The sequence below is a fragment of the Triticum urartu genome, chromosome 7 (genome assembly GCF_003073215.2).
Source record: "Triticum urartu cultivar G1812 chromosome 7, Tu2.1, whole genome shotgun sequence".
Classification (NCBI taxonomy): domain Eukaryota; kingdom Viridiplantae; phylum Streptophyta; class Magnoliopsida; order Poales; family Poaceae; genus Triticum; species Triticum urartu.
In genome coordinates this window covers 269061657-269080979 of record NC_053028.1, presented here as the reverse complement: position 1 = coordinate 269080979, position 19323 = coordinate 269061657, and the positions used below count along the sequence as shown (strand labels likewise).

Here is a 19323-nt window from a genome sequence, read left to right as displayed (position 1 = left end):
CTAAGCCCCTATGACGATCATAACACTACCAAACTATACGTATTTTGGCACTAGCTGCTTGACTCCTAATGATGATGAGCAAGTATGTTAATTGTTGGCAATCATTTAGTTCTTTGAGTCTATCCGGATTATTGAGACTGGCTTAGCATTGGCATGAATGCTGCTAATTGAAGATTGAAATTGTGCTTCTTAGGATCGTGCACTTTGTTGGGAAATATAGTAGAAAAAATAAATCTGAGCCGACAAATCATGTACTATGAAGATGCATGTGAGATTTAGATCTAGATTAGATTGCTCACCAACAAAACGTAGCAGAGAGGAGAGTTGGTGAAGCGTGTAGATGCAGATTCCCACAACTAGGATTAAACCTCCTAACCGCGAGAATTTCTTCTTCAAATTAGTTCACTGATCTAGTATCTACGGTATCAGCACATACGGAAGTAGTGGTTCAATAGAGCTTCGCTGTCCGAAACGAAGAACCATCGAAAAAACTAGAGAGGGGCAGCCTAGCAATGCTCTGAACTAGAATAAATCTAGACCGAGGAGAAACGGGGCACGGGGTAAGTAGAGATGGGGAGCCGTGGGGCTTGTGGTGCCTTTGGTGCGCCCCTCCCACCTATTTCAAAGTTCAAGAAATCGCTAGGCATTAATTATGCGTCTGGCGACCTACTTGCGCTTTTCTAGCTTAGGCAAAATTAGGCGCAATTAGGCGTTAGTGCTGTAGCTTGAAGAAATAAGCTAGATGGGCTGGCCCAGCCCATTAAACCACATGCCCATCTTCCTATTCTCCTACTAAACCTCTAGTATGTGCACAGTCCACAGAAAGCTAGGTTTCCTCCTCACACCACCTCTTCCCCTCGTCCTCTCTCCCTTCTGCCTCTCTCCCACTTCCTCTACCCCTCCCTCGATATCTCGCCGGAGAAGCTCGATCCCTCGCAGGAGTGGTTGAATCCTCGCCAGCAAGGATGAATCCTCACAGGGGAGGTCAAATCCTCGCATGGGAGATTGATTTCTCGCCTGAGAAACATGATTCCTCGCCGGAGAACCTCGCCGGCCGCTTTTTTGAGCGCCTAGGGCCAAAGCGAGGCGTTATGACAACGCCCAGCGCTTAAGCGCGCCTAGGCAAGCGCCTAATAGCGCCTTCTTGAACAATGACCTATTTATAGGTGGAGGCCCAAGGGGTTGGCCGACCCAAGGAGGAGGAGTCCTCCCTGGATTGGGCACTCTAGTAGTCCCCATCTTGGAGGAATCCTCTCGAAGGTGCCTTACCACCCATGGACTCTATGGTCCAACCAACTTGGGCCCAAGGTGGCGTGGCCTTGACCCGTCAGGAACCTTCTAGAACCTTCCAGACCTTTTCAGACGCTGTGGATCTGTGCACGACATGCTGGTCAAGACAGAACCACACCACCGCTACATGTCGCGACTGCCGGCTCGCTAGGACCTAGATCAAACCAGCATGCCACCAGCCACCGCCGCCACAAATCCGTAGCCGCCATCACACGCCCATTTGGGCAAGAACGGCAGATATGCAACTATCACCCTCTGCCCCACCATGCAGCCCTTGTCCTTCACATGAGCCTGATGCCGCCTCGCGGAGTCGCCCCTACGCCGCTTGTGCGCCCAGTGAGATGCAGAGGAGGGACCGTGCGCTGTGTGGGCTTTACCGGCTAGCGCCCTCCAGCGGCTGCGAGGGAGGTTAGAGGGAGTGGGGGTGGTGTTTGGCGGTGGCTAGGGTTTTCTCCCGGGCCGCTACCGGCAGTGACACGGGAGTCATGATAGATTTAGACCGTTAGACGCCGATTAAAAAATACACATTGAAAACTTGCTGGAACATTGAAAAGTGAAACCAATCACTCAGTGTTGACCCTGGAAAAAAAACGTAAAACTTCTATGAATATCCCCTACCATTCGCTGTATCAGCTCCATTGCATTACCGAAAAAGGCTTTCACCCCGCTTTATATATAAAGCACCAAACCACAAGCATCCAGTACAACCACACGCCACGCCACCGCAACACACACACACCCAAGACATGATACATAGGCGCTGAGCGCAGCAACACCACTCCTAGCACTACCGCCCCGAAGAGATGAACCTACATATGACGAACCATGCGCTCCAAGGCGGCGCCTTCAGGAAGGATACGACGCCGGAGCACCGTCACCACCCGATCCAAGGATCAGAGTTCCCCCCGGAGCCGCATGACGGGCAATGAGAGCCGCGACGACGCCTTCAAGAAGGAAACGATCTTCGCCGCCGCCGGTCCGTCCGAAAATAGAGCAGGTTTTCACCTTGGCCAACATTCACCGCCACCGAACGCCACACCCCGGCAACCACGCCTCCCACACGACCATGGTGCCCAGGCAGCACCAATGCACAGGCTCTACCCAAGAGCACCACGCAACCACCACCAGGGCCGCCGCCCCAGCATCCAAGACCTCGACACCACCTCACCCGAGACCTGCCGCACCCCAACAAAAGAGACGAGCGGAAAGGTCCCACCTTTCGTGCCCCTGGGCACCCCCAGCGTCGAGACCCAATAGGTCGGCCAGAACTGGCATCCACCGACCCATCCTACTGCCCCAAGTGCGAGACGAGCTCGGTCCTGCAGCAACGAGAGGGGGACGAGGTCAGTCCTGCTGCACCGTGCACGAGACGAGCTCGGTCCTGCCGCATCATGCGCGAGACGAGCTCTGTCCCGCGGCATCGGGCGCGAGACGAGCGGTGGACCGCAACTGGGAGAGGACCAACCCTTTGATGGGAGAAGCGGACGGGCGACGAGGAGACGGGGTGAAGGTCGAGACGGCCCGAACGCAGACAAACCGACGCCGGAGAAGCCGGCCGTTGCCGCGGGCAGATCCATCGAGCCACCGTGAAGCCGCCACGACCCCGGTAGGCCACCACCGAGACCTACCCACGCCGCACCCCCGGTCGGAGCAGCAGCCACGCCCGACCGCTGCCCTACCCACGTCGCCCGGCGAGCTCCAAACGCCGGAGCCGCCAGGCACGCACCACCGGAGCCAGGCGCCACCGGCCGGCCCCCGAAGCCAGATCCGGCAAGAGACCGGTCGCGTGCCACCTCCCGAGACGGGAGCACCGCAGCCACCCCGCCGCGCGCAGAACGAGGGTCGCCGGAGCGCCGCCATCAGCAGGCCACCCCGTCGCCCCGTGAAACCGCCGCCGCGTCGCTGGATCCCGCGGACGTCCAGCGTCGTCGCTCGAAGGGGCCGCCCCGTGCCGGCGCCCACAAGCATACGGGGAAGGAGGGCCCCGCCGCCACCGCGCCCACCCCCCAGGCTTTTGCCCGACGGAGCTCGCCGGTGACGGCGGGGGGAGGGGAGGGAGGCGGGGCCGAGAGCCGCGGCCACAGGGGGCCCCCCGGGCGCGCGCGGGTGTGCCGCGGGAGGGGAGGAGAGGGAGGGAGGGGGAGGGGAGCGCGGCGGGCCGGGAGCCGCGCGCCCGGCGGCCGGCGACGGCGGGGGAGGGAAACCTAGCGGAGCGGGGGATGCTCCATTGCATTAGTACATCCTGACAAAAAAATCCACATATCCAAAAGCATCATAGGGTGTGGGATTCATGTTTGATATACCCTAACTAAACTTAAAACTCATGAATATTATGAAAAGTATAAACATATGAGAAGAGAACCATAATAAAACTAGAAATGACGAGCACAAGGGGAGGACAAGAAAAAGGACTGTAACACTAGAGCACAACCGAAGAAACAAACGATGCCAATGCTTATGCCTGTTGAATCAATCAATCATCCCACCATTTGGTTGCATCGACCCCATCCCTTTCACCAACTAGTAGTTTAACAATATTAACATGCCCTGTCTCCAAACAATTCCAGCGGTCGCTTTAGAATCGCCGGCAGATTTGGAAGTCTTGCGGCCAGTATTCATGATGCAACCCTACAAGGCTACAATGTCAAAATCCCCATACCTGATACCTCTCATCTTTCCGGTCCTCGCAACAACAAGCAAGCATAGCTTTGTTCCTTGAAGAAGATGAACCGCATGAGGAGGATCGCGGGGATGGGCAAGAGCAAGAAGGCCCCGTCCGCGGTTCAGAAGGACAAGGACGAGAGCATAGTTTTCTTCCGGGAGCTGTACAAGCATGAGGAAGATACGGATGTGAACCTCCTGGAGCCGATCTACTCCGTGGAGTTCGACGCCATCCAAGGTGACATCTATCTCTCTCTCTCGTCCTTGCACTTAACGTTTTTTTTTTTGGAACAAACAAGAATCCCATACGTACGTTAACTTATACGTGCACCGAACCAATATTTCCATCTTCATGGGTCATGGCCATTTCACCTGGTCACCAGGAACGATTTTCCTTGAAAACCATATGCTACTTAGATTTCTGAGTAAAGCTCACTGCATCGTCTGTGTGCTAACTAGGTGGTCACATGTCCAAGCCTCCCTCGGGGAAGAGAGATCTCCTCATGCCGATCATCGAGAAGCACGACTATGACTGGTAGGTTCATTTTTTTTTTGAGACAACTGGTAGTAGGTTCATTTGGCCCTAGCACTGCTAGAATTGGTTCTTACATTAGAGGGAGTACATGTGATTTCAGGCCCAAGACCCCTCCGGTTGCACCAATGTTTCCTTCCCTCAAGATGGAAGCCAGCTCCTCCGAAACGGTGGTTGCCCCTAAGGTGACACCCATCCCGATCACGCAACCTGTCAAACCTTCAGCTTCAAGGGTATGCTAATCGCTAAACCTCCTTTGTTTTGCACATTTATTCATCATCCTATGCAAACTGGGTTTGGAGTTGAACGATTTTTCGAAATCTTGGCTAGGGCAGTTCATTGGCAAGACTGAGGCGACCAAAACATCAGCCAAGACTCCGGCAGGTTCTTCGTCAAGCAACTCTGCCAAGAGCCAGCCTTGCACGACCGACAGGAGACCAGCTTCAGCTTACGCTACTCTGCCCAACAGGCAGCAGAAATCAGATGCCAAAGCCAATACTGGCACAAGCAGCAACTCAGGCAAGGAACACTCGCACACGTACTACGCAAATGCAAGCCAGGACAGCAGCAGCAGCAGTGCAAGTACAACCAACACGGTGGAGACGCCAGGAGAAGCCCCTTACACGGCGCCCAAGAATCTGCTCACGACTGGGTCTATTTTCGCACGGCGCAGGGCATCAGCAACGGCAGTGGCGACAGCTCCACCATTGGGCGTGGACACCAAAGTCGAGAGCGCGAAGGCGAGGAGGCCACCGTCTTCTGCGGCAAGAGCTTCCAAGGAGCTGCAGGTAGATGCCAGGAAGAATGCTTTACCAGCCAAGGGCAAGGCTGTGGCCGGCACCGGCAGCGAGCCTGTTTGCAACAGCAGTGGCCGTGCCAGCACCAGCAAGACCGCACCAGCAAAGGGAATGCGAAGAACAGATGGCAAGAACGAGCGGAGACCAAAGTTTGCAGACCAGTGAAGAACAAACCTATCAGTTGACATGTAGTATATATGTTTGCAAAAGCGACGATTCGAACAACTATAAAAATTTGCTCCTCCCACTGAAGACTTCTTTCTGTTGATTTGTTGAGTCAAGTATGAATTTGTACTTTCAACTAGGAAATTCAGAGACCAAAAGACAGGTCCATGGACCAGCAGCAATGCAGTATACTGACGCATGTATCAGGGTATTACTATCCTTCCTCTTCATGGGATCACATCAAAATGGGTCATCATATAAGCGCCGTTCTGCCAACCCCTCCCGACAACAGGGCAACAGGGTACCACTAAGCATCAGACAGCACTGCGGGGCTGACCTGGGGCTTCCCTCGCCCCATGGCAAATCCTTTTGTGCCGTCCGGCATACGCGGACCAGGAGGCGGCTTGGACACCACCGGATGCTCAGCACTGTGATTTGATGGAGGAGTGCCGATTGGATGTCCGCCGTCCCGACTCTGGCCATGGTACTGGCCCCGGCCACGGCCTCTTCCCCCACGTCCTCGGCCCCTCCCTTGCCTCATTCCAGCTTTGTCATAGAAACCATCCTCACCCTATATAAGAAACACCCCATTAGACAATCCATTCTTAAAGTTTCTGATGCATCAGTATGCTGTAGTACATGATAGATACCTGAGAAGCATCTTCTGCTTCATACTCTTCAGGATCATCTTCATCCGCAGCCTCCTCATCTCCACCTTTTCTTCCTTGACCAATCCCATGTTTCTAGTGGCCAGTAACAAAATTAAATGTGAAAAAGAAAAGCATCTTCTACAATGAAGCATTTGATATAACAGTGATATTAAACAAGTCTTGTGGGAACAGTCTATCCTTTAAACGTAATCTTCACTAAGCAGGCTTACACTCATCAGTCAAATATAATAGCTACACCAAGCATGATGCAAGTGGATAACCGATATTCCAGATGCTAATGACAAATAGATCTAGCCAGAATAGTAAGACAGACGAGGAACACATAGGAAAGTTTTGTGTGCATGCTCACAATCAATCCATGATTACTTCCAATTCTGCATAAAACATGAAATGACCAATAAAAAAAGACATTGAATTGGTCAGGATTCATTAAGGTACCAGGCAACCAAGCAGCGAACGAACTCTAGGCCCATCCCTCCAGTTTCTGCCGCCACTAAACTCGGCAACCTGTAAACAGAAAAGATTCTTCTTTTATATGCTAGACAAGTGCCAAAGGACGGACGGATAGCAGTCAAGATGACATACCGCCTTTTCAGCATCTTCAACAGTTCCATACTCCACAAAAGCATGCAGCTGCAAGCACAGCAAAATAGAAACAACATTGGCACAAACAGGTGTGAAAATATCTTACGAACAACAGATACATTGCTTTGGAAGAAGCTATGATATGACTCATCAACATTTAGTATTCATATAGAGGTAGATAGATCATATTGTAATACCCGAACCCTAGACAGCGCTGACACATATACAGACCTTATTAGCAAAAAGCATCTCAATCCTTGATGATTTGCCGGCAGAAATATCGATCCCTTGTGGATAGCAAGTACGTATTGATTTCACACTGCAATATAGATAATATTAGTCTTCAACATTGCACCCATAGTTAATCATGGTAACAGACATCCATACCTCCCAACAGTTGAGAAAATCCTCATAAGATTCTGATAGCGATGATCCTCAGGTAATTTTTCAGCAACAATAATTCGAGACTGAGTACAGAAATAGGTAAGTTTCAGAAGCATGACATAGCAAATAGAAGATTCCACGGATTATATGCTAACCTGAACTTCTTCAGCATCCACATCAGAGAAGGGCACTCGTCGCCTAACCATCTTCCCGTCATCTGAAACTACCTATAAATGATAAAGAAAGTAAAGAACCACACAGACTATCATTTCTTGTGTTTGGATCAGGGGAAAATTGAACAAGAATGCGGATGCATGATATCACAGGATAGCTCTTTCAGTAGGATGGTACAGGTTCCTAGACACTTTTTTTTGCTTTATCACTGCATGGATGAGCTGAGGCAGTCACCTCCCAGATCTAACTAGCACATATCTTGATTAAGCAGCAATATAAAGTATATGCAAGCAAATTACTTGCGCTGTCAATAGCAGAAAGAATATGCATATCCAAAAGAAAAGTGTAAACAGGTAAATATGACGATTTGGTTGAGATACTTACCAGCTCTGTTGATGTACGTAATGCACCAGGCAACAAGGATCTATCAATTAACTCTCGAATCTTCCTGAAGGATGCAACCACTGTCATCGGCACTGTTAAGACAAAAGAAAATAGTGAAAACAGTTCCGATTTTTTTTGTAAACTGCTCGCTGATATTGGAGAAGTATCAACTGTTATCCGGCAAAATAAAACCCAAATGGAAAAAAGCACACAAAGAATGGTATGCAGCTCCCCGTAATGAATTAATGATGCGTAGCATCAATAATGCAAGCACATTTCATATTTCAAAGTGTCAAAGCAACATTTTTTCCATTTTCGAATGTGTCAATAATCTGTAGCTTACATATAGTAGAAGATTACCTGCCAGAGGTAGTACCACAAACTGAGCACAACTTATTACTTAACTTATTAGTATAACAGAAAATACCCAAGAAGAAAATTATGGCTATATCAGCACTTTGTAAGATTTTTATCATCATATTTGTGCCTACTTCTATTGCTAAATTTTAATTGATTTTGGCCAGCAAACGTCAGATGAAAGAAACATACATGAGAGTAAACAGAATGATCAAGAGCTTTATTCAAATTTAACAGGTTAAACTCACCAAATCCATCTGGATCTTTAGTAATATACTTCATCAGATGGTCAGTTGTAGCTAGATTGACATCACTGAAGTAAAATTCCACCTGTCACGTTTCCAAAACCATTACAGTATCCAATGGATACACAGTTATAAAGATGCATATCAAGCAACTGATGAAAGTTTAATTATATTAATAAATAACTAAAAAGGAAGTAGTAAAAAGGTAAAGCTAGTACACAGAGTCAATTTCAACTATCTGAGAAAATGTATCGAATAAAAACAGAAAGGGTGCAGATTATAATAACGAAAAACAAAAGACCATTTTTTTCTTGTGTATTATATTATGATGATTATTTTATTTGCTCCCACATAAAAAGTAGGGAACACCACAAAATTGAAGGAGTTACATGCTTTCCCTATTCAACCATATTACCCTCAAAAGGTGAAACATACTGCCTATGACGCATGCAATACAACGGTTGCAATACTACAGAAAGATAACATTGTATAAATTTGTCGTATTTTCTCTACGACTCTAACCAATCGGTAACTGATAAACTGAATGGAGGATCACATATCTGCCAAATATTGATGACTTGACATACACGCAAATCTTATTTATCTCTCTTATATCCATGCCGCTCCACTCCTGTCACTTAACCCTAACCCCAAAATACCACATAACAAGGCAATTCGTGCCATTTTTATCCAGAATATCTAGTATTCTCCCGGGAAAAAAAGTTGCAGATCTATGAGTTGCCGCTTACAAAAATACCATTGCTCAACAGATATCATCTTATATCTAACCCCACCCACCTCTCTCAGGTCCATCATTTAGTACTTATTAATGCATACTACACCAGAGTACAATCTCACTACCACAAATCTGTAAAGCCAGATTGGTTATCCATGTCATAGTTCAGAAGCATAACACTGGGAGAACACATCAGATAAATGATGAGAGGATGCGCTTAACCGTATACAAATATTCAAGAAAGCCATGCCCTGACGTCCCACGGTCATCTCTATTGCCAACATATTTGAACACCAAAAAACTAAATTTGCCAACGCATGGTACTATGATCGATGTGTGATGAAGTTATGGAGCAGCAAGCGAATAATCAAATCAGAGGCCATCTCCACGTCTCAACAAAACCCCCATCTAAACCTCATTCTTTTTTTGGCCAAAGGGAACACTTTTTTTAGGTTTCGTAGCAACGCAGTGGATATCGCAGCAATCGACTGAAAAAAGAAAAGAGTCTACCTGCTTGACGACCCGGCGAGCGAGCTCCTCGGGCAGGACGAGCTGAGCGTTATCCACCACCGCCGCGGCATCCCCCTCATCCTCTCCCTGGTGGTGGTGCTGGTGGCGGTACTGGTGCTGGTGCTGGTGATGCGGCTGGTGGTGGTGGTGGTGGTGGTGATGGTGGGGCCCGCGGCGATGGGGATGGGCTTGGTGCGGGGCGGCGGATCGGGGGGTGAACTCCGGCGCGGCGGCGTTCAGGCGGCCAGCCGCCGCCGAAGAGGGGGAAGAGGACTCCGGGACCTCGTCTTGAGCCATGGAGATTGGAGTGGGGAGGGAAGGGGAGGAGGGTTTCGTCTCGTCTCAATTTGCCTCCGCTTCAGGTACAAGGAAGAGAGAGCAGGGAGGAGGAGGCCAACACTAATACAAAAGGCGGCCACACCACCAAAACAAAGGAGAAAAAAAAAGGGAAAAGTAGTAGCTTAGGGTGAGTTAGGGCACAAACAAACATAGTAAATCGTCTCAAAATATCTCGGATTTTCTTCATGCTCTTCACAAATAATGCTGAGATGTAGTTACGATGCAGTTAATTGCAAGATAATACATTTGGGGTAGGTTAAAGAATTGGTGCCGGTATATTTTGAGTTTGGTGCGGGCGTAACAGATCGCACTGATTCTTGTTTAACCCTGTTTTTGACAGAAAACCTAGCACTTGCAGGGTTGACTTGGAAAATAAATATCCATGCCAACATGTCTCACACTAAAAGAGATGAAGAGAGAATGACGAATGGTTCGGCGGTGCGGTGCTCACCGACGTCGATATGTCGAAGGATTGACCGATGAGGGTTGTGGGCGCCGGGTATCTACCCAGCAGATGGTGGTGAATCGGGAGGTGGTCTATACGTTCACTGACGACGACGAGAACCACAACACCGATGGTGAGCAGAACTAGGCGGCGAGAAGAAGGGTGTTGACTTTTGAAAGTGCAACTAATCTCCGGATGGTTTTGGTAATTAATAATAACAACATATATGGCATTGACTAATGCCTACTCAAAGATAGATTTCAGGAAAAGTTCAGTGTTGGCATGGCAAGGACATGTGGATGTGGACCCATCAAAATGCTATGGAAACATATTGGTAAAAGCTCCAAGACTCTTTATTTTTGGTTAAGTGATCCAAGATCACATTGAGTTCATAGGAAAGCCAATACTATTAAAAGGGAATGAGTTTTTGATCATGACTTAGTTGCTCAAGTGCTTGAAGATATTGCTCCAAAACCCTCAGCCACTTTCCCACATTCCATTCCGTTAAAACCCTAAATATCAAACTCGGTCCCACCGACGCACCTACTTGTCGATACTAAAACCGGCAGACCTCGGGTTTGGGGGTCCAGAGCTATGGATCTTGAATCTATGGGTAACATGAGACAAAGGGGACAGTATTTACCCAGGTTTGGGCCCTCTCAAAGAGGTAATACCCTACGTCCTGCTTTGATTGTATTGATGATGATGTATCGAGTACAAGCTTGATCTACCTCGAGATCGTAAGTTGTGTTCTAACCCTAATGCTAGGTGGTTATAATTGTGATTGTGGTCTCTATATACTAGACCCCTCAGCTTATATAGACGCTGGGGGTACCTAGGGTTACACATGGTCGATTGCCCCACCTACGGATACAGATGTCGGCGGCAGATGCTGTCCTTGGAGTACACGTCAAGTCTTCGGCAGAATCCATCTTGATCACGTCGAGGTGCGAGGCTCCTGGAGTCCTTCCTTATGAGAACGGTGGGCCGCAAGCCCAGCCCATGGACCATGGGCCAACTAAGTTGGTACCCCTAGTCCAGGACACCGTTAGTAACGCCTGAACTAGTCTTCGACACCGAGGACTACAATCTTCTTCATACACATGACTTCGGCTTTGGAGTCTTCGGCTTGACATGCGAGTTCTCCTCTTAGATGATTCTTTCTATCATCCGGGATCTTTCCCTTAAAAGCTTTAATCGGGTATGTTCTTAAAGGAATCTGCCCTTCAACCATGGTTTAATCAAAGTTATTAGCATTCGAAGACGCGATGTAACTTAGCTTCGAAGGCCAGCCGCATAGGTGTGAACAGTGCCTACAGCCTAACAACTTTTCCGAAGCGCCACCACCTATAACTAGGTGGGTCAGTTACTGTTGCTCGAGTTGCGGCCCGGGGCAGTTTTCCAGTGGCACGTCTCATGAAAGCAGGGATCGTGCCCCGTATTTTAAGGGATATCATCAAGATTTCGTTTCACCCCACGCGCATAATGGCATCTCGTGTTGGGACATGGTGATTTTAGCAGCGCGGCAAAAGTGGAATCTTGGCCTTTCGCAGGCTATAACAGTAAAAGGGAGCAGTAACCATTTCCTATGCTCCCATTCTGTCGCCTGTGCACACAGCTTCCTGAGCTCCAGCGCCCAGATCCAGCCTCAAATTCATCTGTCTCCTCCAGCGCACACAACTCCCACTTCCGACAATGGCCGACGCCACCTTGAAGGGACACTAGGCTGGCTCCTTTGTCACTGAGGGCGTGATCGAGGAGCTACGGGACACGAGATACATCCCCGTCAATGTCGCATGCTGGCCTCTAGAACCAGGCCAGCGGGTCCTTATTCCCAAGCCCGGGAAGAGGGTTATCTTCATTCCCCCACCTCATCCGAGGTCTGGGGTTGCCGTTGCACCCCTTTGTGCGCGGGGTTCTCTTCTACTACGGGCTAGATTTCCACCATCTAGCCCCGAACTCCATCCTCCATCTCGCGACGTTCATCATTGTCTTCAAGGCCTTCCTCCGTATCGAGCCACACTTTGGCCTGTGGCTAAAGATTTTCGATATCAAGCCGAAGTCTAGTGACTCCGAACTGGTGGAGTGTGGGAGGGCCATGATCAGTAGGGCCTAAAAGGTCGACTGGTTCAAGGGAACCTTCATAGAAACCATCAAAGAATGCCAACGAGAGTGGTTCTACATCACTGAACCACTCGCCGACGGCCAGGCTGAAGTCCCAGCCTTTCTCGTTGGCTCCCCCGAAGAGGCTAGTTTCTTGGAAAAGGAAAGTCTTGGATTGGGGCAACCCCGAAAAGGTGACAAAGTTGCACCAGAAAATCAAATTTCTGGCAGACAAAAAAGAAGATCAAGCTGGTGGACATGGTGGACGTCAAGCTCCACCGCCGCATCCTGCCATTATAGCTTCGAGCGAGCCCGAGGACGTGCCGCCAGTGAAGCACGTCTTGCGCACCTCCCTGGCTGGGATGTCAACGACGCTATTCAAGCTGTCCTGGAACGCCCCCCAGAGGGGACGGATTGCGGCTTTGACTCCACACACGATGCCCCCGAGGTAACCACGGATACAACTTCATATCGTGTCTTCCTTTCGTGTCATTGGCCCTTTTTATCAAAACAATTAAACCCGTTCTTTCTTTTCTTAGAAATGGATCCTCAAGGTACAACATATGCTATGCCCGGCTTTGATGCCCCAGGAGGCGAGGTCACCTCGGCTTATGGCTCTTCTGGCCGAGGATATGTACGTGGTTCCACCCAAGGAGCCGAAGCGCCTGAAAAGGAAGGTGGCCCTTGCATCCCAGGACCTTCAGAGGCCAGGTCCGAGGACATCCATGCTTCTTCCACCCATGAGAAGGTGGAGGAGGAGGAGGAGGAGAAGGAGGCATAGGAGAACATGGGGGAAGGGGCGCCTTCCCCAAAAGGAAAAAGGGCGGCGTTCGAAGATGCCGAGGAGGAGGTGCACGCCCGAGCCCGCAAGAGGCTGCATAAGGTCTCGGCCAATCAAGTCGGCTAGCAAGCCGTGCCAGCCCAGGTCACGCACTCTGACTTGTCGGATGACGACCTCTTCTAGCAAAAGCGGACAAAATCGACACCCCGGAGGTAATTTTAACAACCCGAACGGAATCGATATTTCCTATAGTCCATAACTTGTGACTGTTGGGGAACGTAGCATGCAATTTCAAAAGTTTTCCTACGATCACGCAAGATCTATCTAGGAGATGCATAGCAACGAGAGGGGGAGAGTGTGTCCACGTACCCTCGTAGACCAAAAGCGGAAGCGTTAGCTTAATGCGGTTGATGTAGTCGAACGTCTTCGCGATCCAATCGATCAAGCACCGAACGTATGGCACCTCCGAGTTCCACACATGTTCAGCTCGATGACGTCCCTCAAACTCTTGATCCATCAAAGTGTCGAGGGAGAGTTTCGTCAGCACGACGGCGTGGTGACGGTGACGGTGATGTGATCCGCGTAGGGCTTCGCCTAAGCACTACAACAAAATGACCGGAGGAGTAAACTGTGGAGGGGGGCACCGCACACGGCTAAGAGAACAATTGATGTGCTTTTGGGTGCGCCCTTGCCCCCGTATATAAAGGAGGAGGGAGGAGGCCGGCCCTAGGGGGCGCACCTTGGTGGGGGGGAACCGACTAGGATTCATAGTCGTAGTCGGCCCCCCTTTCCTTTCTTTTGGAGGGGGAAAGGGGAAGGAGAGGGAGAGGGAGTAGGAAAGAGGGGCCGCGCCCCCTCCCCTTGTCCAATTCGGACCGCCCATGGGGAGGCACCACCCCTTGTGGGATCTCATCTCTATCCTATGGCCCATGTTGGCCCATTACTTTCCGGGGGGGTCCGGTAATCCCTTGGCACTCCGAAAAATATAGAAAATGCTCTGAAACTATTCCGGTGTCCGAATACGATCGTCCAATATATCAATCTTTACCTCTCAACCATTTCGAGACTCCTCGTCAGGTCCGTGATCTCATCCGGGACTCCAAAAAAAATCTTCGGTCACCAAAACTCATAACTCATAATACAGACATCGAACGTTAAGTGTGCGGACCCTACGGGTTCGAGAACTATGTAGACATGACCGAGACACATCTCCGATCAATAACCAACATCGGAACCTGGATGCTCATATTGGTTCCTACATATTCTACGAAGATCTTTATCGGTCAAACCGCAATGACAACATACATTATTCCCTTTGTCATCGGTATGTTACTTGCCCGAGATTCGATCGTCGGTATCTTCATACCTAGTCCAGTCTCGTTACCGGCAAGTCTCTTTACTCGTTCTGTAATGCATCATCCCGCAACTAACTCATTAGTCACATTGCTTGCAAGGCTTATCGTGATGTGCATTACCGAGAGGGCCCAGAGATACCTCTCTGATACTTGGAGTGACAATTCCTAATCTTGATCTATGCCAACCCAACAAATACCTTCAGAGACACCTGTAGAGCATCTTTATAATCAACCAGTTACATTGTGACGTTTGATAGCACACAAGGCATTCCTCCGGTATTCGGGAGTTACATAATCTCATAGTTAAAGGAATATGTATAAGTCATGAAGAAAGCAATAGCAATAAAACTTAACGATCATTATGCTAAGCTAACGGATGGGTCTTGTCCATCACATCATTCTCCTAATGATGTGACCCCGTTCATCAAATGACAACACATGTCTATGACCAGGAAACTTAATCATCTTTGATTAACAAGCTAGTCAAGTAGAGGCATACTAGGGACACTTTGTTTTGTCTATGTATTCACACATGTATCAAGTTTCCAGTTAATACAATTCTAGCATGAATAATAAACATTTATCATGATATAAGGAAATATAAATAACGACTTTATTATTGCCTCTAGGGCATATTTCCTTCAGTGACACGCTTCCCATCTTCTCAATCCAGAGCGCGTCCTCATCGACGACAAGACCTCGGACAACGGGCTCCTGCCGCCTCTCATGGTGGAAAGCGGGACTGCCGAGAACTTCACCCTTTCCCCCACTCATGACTAGCTAGGGGAAGCGACATCACACTCGGCCCCCTCAGTTGACAATACTTGGGACGGTACCGAAGTCCCCTCGGCCAAGGTTGAGGCCTCGGCTAGGACCAAGGGGAAGGAGTCCCCGAGGTCCAACAAGGTGGGCCGGGACACACAGAGTCCTTAGCCCAAGCAACTCCGTCGCCATCACAATAGTTGGAGGTTTCCATCCCCACCACTATGGTGGGGGAACCCAAGGTGACTTTGCCCACCCTCCTACCCTAGGGCATGTCTACAAGGGGTGGCTCGAGGAGATGGAGGCGGCCTTAACGGGCTCCTCCATCGCAGAAGAGCACCGTACCCTTATCGGCACGGCGCTGAGCGACTTCTGGTTTGTGGAGGCCGGGATGCATGAGGTCTTCAAGGGACTCTTTAGAGGTTTTGAGGTATGTTTTATACATCCCTCCTTTCTTTTTTATCATTAGTGACTTAGTTTGACACTTGCTCTATCTAGTAGCCCTCTTCGGACATGAATGAAAAAACATTGTCCGGAGAGTAAAAAACTACAAACAGTACACGCAAACACATAGCAAGCAGTGGCCCCGAGCCTCAAGTTAGTTTCAAAAACTGACTTGGGGGCGATTTGGATGTGTATAAAAGCGAAGATGTAGTAGCCCCGAGACTCTGGTTGGGTTTGAAAGAGCCGAGCAGAGCATCAAAATTGATGTTGGGAGAATAATGACTGAATATATGCGCAGGCCTCATCTTCGGCTCCGAACTCCATCTCTGAAGAGTTAGCGGAGATGAATTGGAAGCTCAAGCGGCCCGAGGAGGACCTCGATCTGATGCAGAAGCAGATCGATCGGGCCCAAGGTAAACGAAAAGCTAATGCTTGAATAATGTAGCTTCCGTATTTGTTTCAGCTTGTTCTAATTTCAAGCTTGTGTAATTATAGCTGTGACTACAGAGCTTGAGGCCCTTAAGGCCGAGTTGTAGAAGGCTTTACAAGAGGCCGAGCAACATAAAACTGTGGCGGTGAAGGCCAACAAAGAGTTGGCCGAAGAAAAGGCAGCCCACGGCAAGGACCAGGCTCGGGTCCTCAAAGTCGAGGACAACTTGAAGGGAGGGTATGTGGAACGTGACGCCCTTCAAAAGAACCAGAAGAAGGCGGCCGCCGAGCTCGAGAAGTTGAGCTTGGCTCATGCCGAGGTCCAGACGCAGGCCTAAGCAGATCGCGAGGTGCTCCAGCAAGTGAGGCAGATCACTGCTGGTAAGCCATACTTACTTCAGTGTATTTTTGGCCGCAAGAGGTTCGTCGAGCTTACTCAACTCCGGCGATCCACTGACGCCTTTGCGGATCTTTCGATAAGCGCATCCGGCGTTGGCTGTCACTTCGGCGCCTAGGAGGGTCATGCCACGGAGCGGGCATTCTGGCGGTAGTTCCGGGCGCCATCGCATCCACCACTACTCAACAACCAGATGAAGCAGTTGATGAAGCTCTATCGTATGGCAAGGCCGGCCATGGAGGACCTCGGTGTCCACCTTCGGCTTGCGGAGCCGATGCTGACCACCTTCTTTGGCTTGGTGGCTTGTCTTCAAGACTCTGACCCTCAAGTTCTGCGCTGGAAGCGGTCAACATGCTTGGAGGGCGTCCAGAGGGCATATGCCTGCATGAATACACACTATCCTTGCATTGATGCGGCAGGCATGGCCTCAAAACCGCCTGCCGAGAAGGACAGGACGCCGAAGCAGTATATGGACGATGTGATGGAGGGTTGTGACGCCCCAAGACCGGAGCTTCAGACGCCTTCCATGTTTTCCGAGTTTCGTCGTGTGAGTTGTTGGTTTGTTGCATTCATCATTGCATCATTCGCATTGCATCATATCTTTTAATTTTGTAAAACTCAACTAAATAAAATGCATAGATCTTTGATCTATTTAAATTGAGGGAAGGGTGACTTCTCTTTATAACATATCCTCCCGATAGTATGGAGCTATATTAAATATTTCTTTAATTTGAAATTCACCATAACACACTTGCAAAAATCACAATGCCTTTGTTATCACAACTCTTGGCCTCTAACTCTGCCATATATCCTTTCGTCATTTTCCGGAGCTTCACCTAAATTTTCAACATTTTTGGTCACTTCAAAAACCAAGTCCTAGTTCAAACCCTTTTGAATTAAATTCAAACGAGTTTGAATTTTACATCTTTCAATCTTCGCCTTTTCTATTTTCTTGGAACAAACATATTTTTGTGAGTTCGGGAAAATTATCCCCATGCCAAAATCTTTTCCCTTTTCCTCTCTTTATTTTTTTCTTTTTTGTTAAAGAAATATGAGGCAGGAGAGAAGCCCAACTGGCCACTTGGGCCTCAGAGCCAGGCCGGCCTGCTTCCCCGCGGCCCACCTAGGCCAGCCACACCATCTCCAAGGTATCCAGCCGGACCAATTCGGCCCAAGGCCAAGGCCCAGCCAGCCCCACTGGTTAACCCTAGGCCCGACCGATCCCTCACCTCGTCCTCTCCCGCTAAATCCTATTTGGCGCCTTTAGCGCCCGCTACAGTTGTTTCTACTAACGGGCGCATACCCCCTTCTCACGTTGGGTTGGCCCATTTTTGATTTTTTTTCCGTGTTCTAAACTGCAAACTGCAAAAACTCCGCTAGAGCTGGGTTTCGAACCGTGAACGGCGAGTAACGAGCGCGAGGCGACAACCACCAGGGCAGCTCGGATGATGTGATTACATACATGTTTTCTTTCTTCTTTTTTTTCTTTTTTCAAATTCATGAAACTTTTCTTTCTTCATGAGTTTTTCCTCTGCAAAATAGATGGAGTTTTTCTCAAATTTGATGAGTTTGTGAAAAAATCGATGATTTTTTTCAAATCCGATGAACCTTTTAAAAATTTAATGATTTTTTTTTCAAATTTGATGAACTTTTATCAAATTTGATGAACTTTTTTTTAATTTCGGTGAACTTTTTTCAAAATCAATGAACTTTTTTCAAATCTGATGACCTTTTTTCAAATTCGATGAACTTTTTTGAAAACCGGTGAACTTTTTTCTAATTTGGTGAACTTTTTTCCTAATCCGATGAACTTTTTTCAAATCTAATGAACTTTATTTCAAATCCGATGACCTTTTTTCAAATTCGATGAACTTTTTTGAAAACCGGTGAACTTTTTTCTAATTCGGTGAACTTTTTTCCTAATCCGATGAATTTTTTTCAAATCTAATGAACTTTATTTCAAATCCGATGATCTTTTTTCAAATTCGACCAACCTTTTCATTTTTTGTGTTCAAAATTGATGAACTTTTTTTAGAATTGATGAACTTTGTAAAATTTGTGAAATGTTTTTAAAATTCGTAATTTTTCAGATTCATGTGCTTTCAGTTTTGTGAACGAAGGGACGAACAGCAAAAAAGGAGAATGAACGAACGAAACGTGCACGAAGGAAGGGAACGGAAAGTGTGAGCGTGTTAGCTGGGCCGGCCCATGAGAGGCTGCTGCACGAGCGCCCACTAGCGAACGGGCGCATAAGGCCTTGTACAATGGGAGGTGCTTAGAGAGATGCTTAGAAAAATAAACCGGGTTTTTCTGAAGCACCGGTGCCTATTTCTACAGGAGAGACGCTTAGTTAAGCGTCTATCCTGTACAAATAAGCACTGGTGCTTAAAGAAAGCCTGGTTTGTTTCTCTAAGCACCTCCCCTAAGCATCTCCTATTGTACAAGGCCTAAGGCGCCGTAGAGGAGGTCTCTCCTCTCCCTTCGTCCTCCTCCTGCGCCGCACCTGCAGACAGAAAGGAGTGAGAGCTCCACACGCCCGAACTTTTCTCTCCCTCGATTCCCTCCTTCCTCCTAGCGCCGGCGCAGGAGAGGAGCAGAGCCCCACGCGCGCGCCCGATCCTTTTCTCTCCCTCTCCATCGCTTGTGCCGCCGAGCTCCACCAGGAAGACCAACCCCGCGCGCGCCCCCGCCTCTAGCTCATGCATGCGCCTCCTTGCCCCGCACCGGCCAGCGTGCCGCCCGGCGAGCCCTTCCCCGACGCCTCCTGGTTTGCCGCG

General features: G+C 48.9%; 2 protein-coding genes across 2 annotated transcripts; one reads left to right on the top strand and one right to left on the bottom strand.

Annotated features, from left to right (window-relative positions):
• The first annotated feature begins 3829 nt into the window (after positions 1-3829).
• On the top strand, positions 3830-5548 carry LOC125520126. Its single transcript, XM_048684949.1, has 4 exons — positions 3830-4189; positions 4411-4486; positions 4587-4716; positions 4819-5548. The coding sequence occupies exons 1-4, from the start codon at positions 4015-4017 to the stop codon at positions 5443-5445; spliced, it is 1008 nt and encodes a 335-aa protein (XP_048540906.1). The 5' UTR covers positions 3830-4014; the 3' UTR covers positions 5446-5548.
• LOC125520125 (la-related protein 6B-like) lies at positions 5497-9890 on the bottom strand. The gene is made up of 10 exons (XM_048684948.1): positions 9492-9890; positions 8249-8330; positions 7644-7735; positions 7241-7312; positions 7089-7168; positions 6933-7020; positions 6702-6749; positions 6555-6623; positions 6096-6188; positions 5497-6016 (listed from the first exon to the last, which is right to left on the bottom strand). The coding sequence occupies exons 1-10, from the start codon at positions 9786-9788 to the stop codon at positions 5753-5755; spliced, it is 1185 nt and encodes a 394-aa protein (XP_048540905.1). The 5' UTR covers positions 9789-9890; the 3' UTR covers positions 5497-5752.
• Between the last annotated feature and the right edge of the window lie 9433 nt (positions 9891-19323).

Excerpts from the sequence above, each read along its gene's own strand:
- LOC125520125 (XM_048684948.1), bottom strand. The coding sequence starts at position 9,788 with ATGGCTCAAGACGAGGTCCCGGAGTCCTCTTCCCCCTCTTCGGCGGCG. Across the intron at positions 7,169-7,240 it reads TGGATGCTGAAGAAGTTCAG|TCTCGAATTATTGTTGCTGA; the intron begins GTTAGCATATAA and ends TTCTGTACTCAG. Across the intron at positions 7,021-7,088 it reads ATTTTCTCAACTGTTGGGAG|TGTGAAATCAATACGTACTT; the intron begins GTATGGATGTCT and ends TCTATATTGCAG.
- LOC125520126 (XM_048684949.1), top strand. The coding sequence starts at position 4,015 with ATGAACCGCATGAGGAGGATCGCGGGGATGGGCAAGAGCAAGAAGGCC. Across the intron at positions 4,487-4,586 it reads GAGAAGCACGACTATGACTG|GCCCAAGACCCCTCCGGTTG; the intron begins GTAGGTTCATTT and ends ATGTGATTTCAG. Across the intron at positions 4,717-4,818 it reads TCAAACCTTCAGCTTCAAGG|TTCATTGGCAAGACTGAGGC; the intron begins GTATGCTAATCG and ends TGGCTAGGGCAG.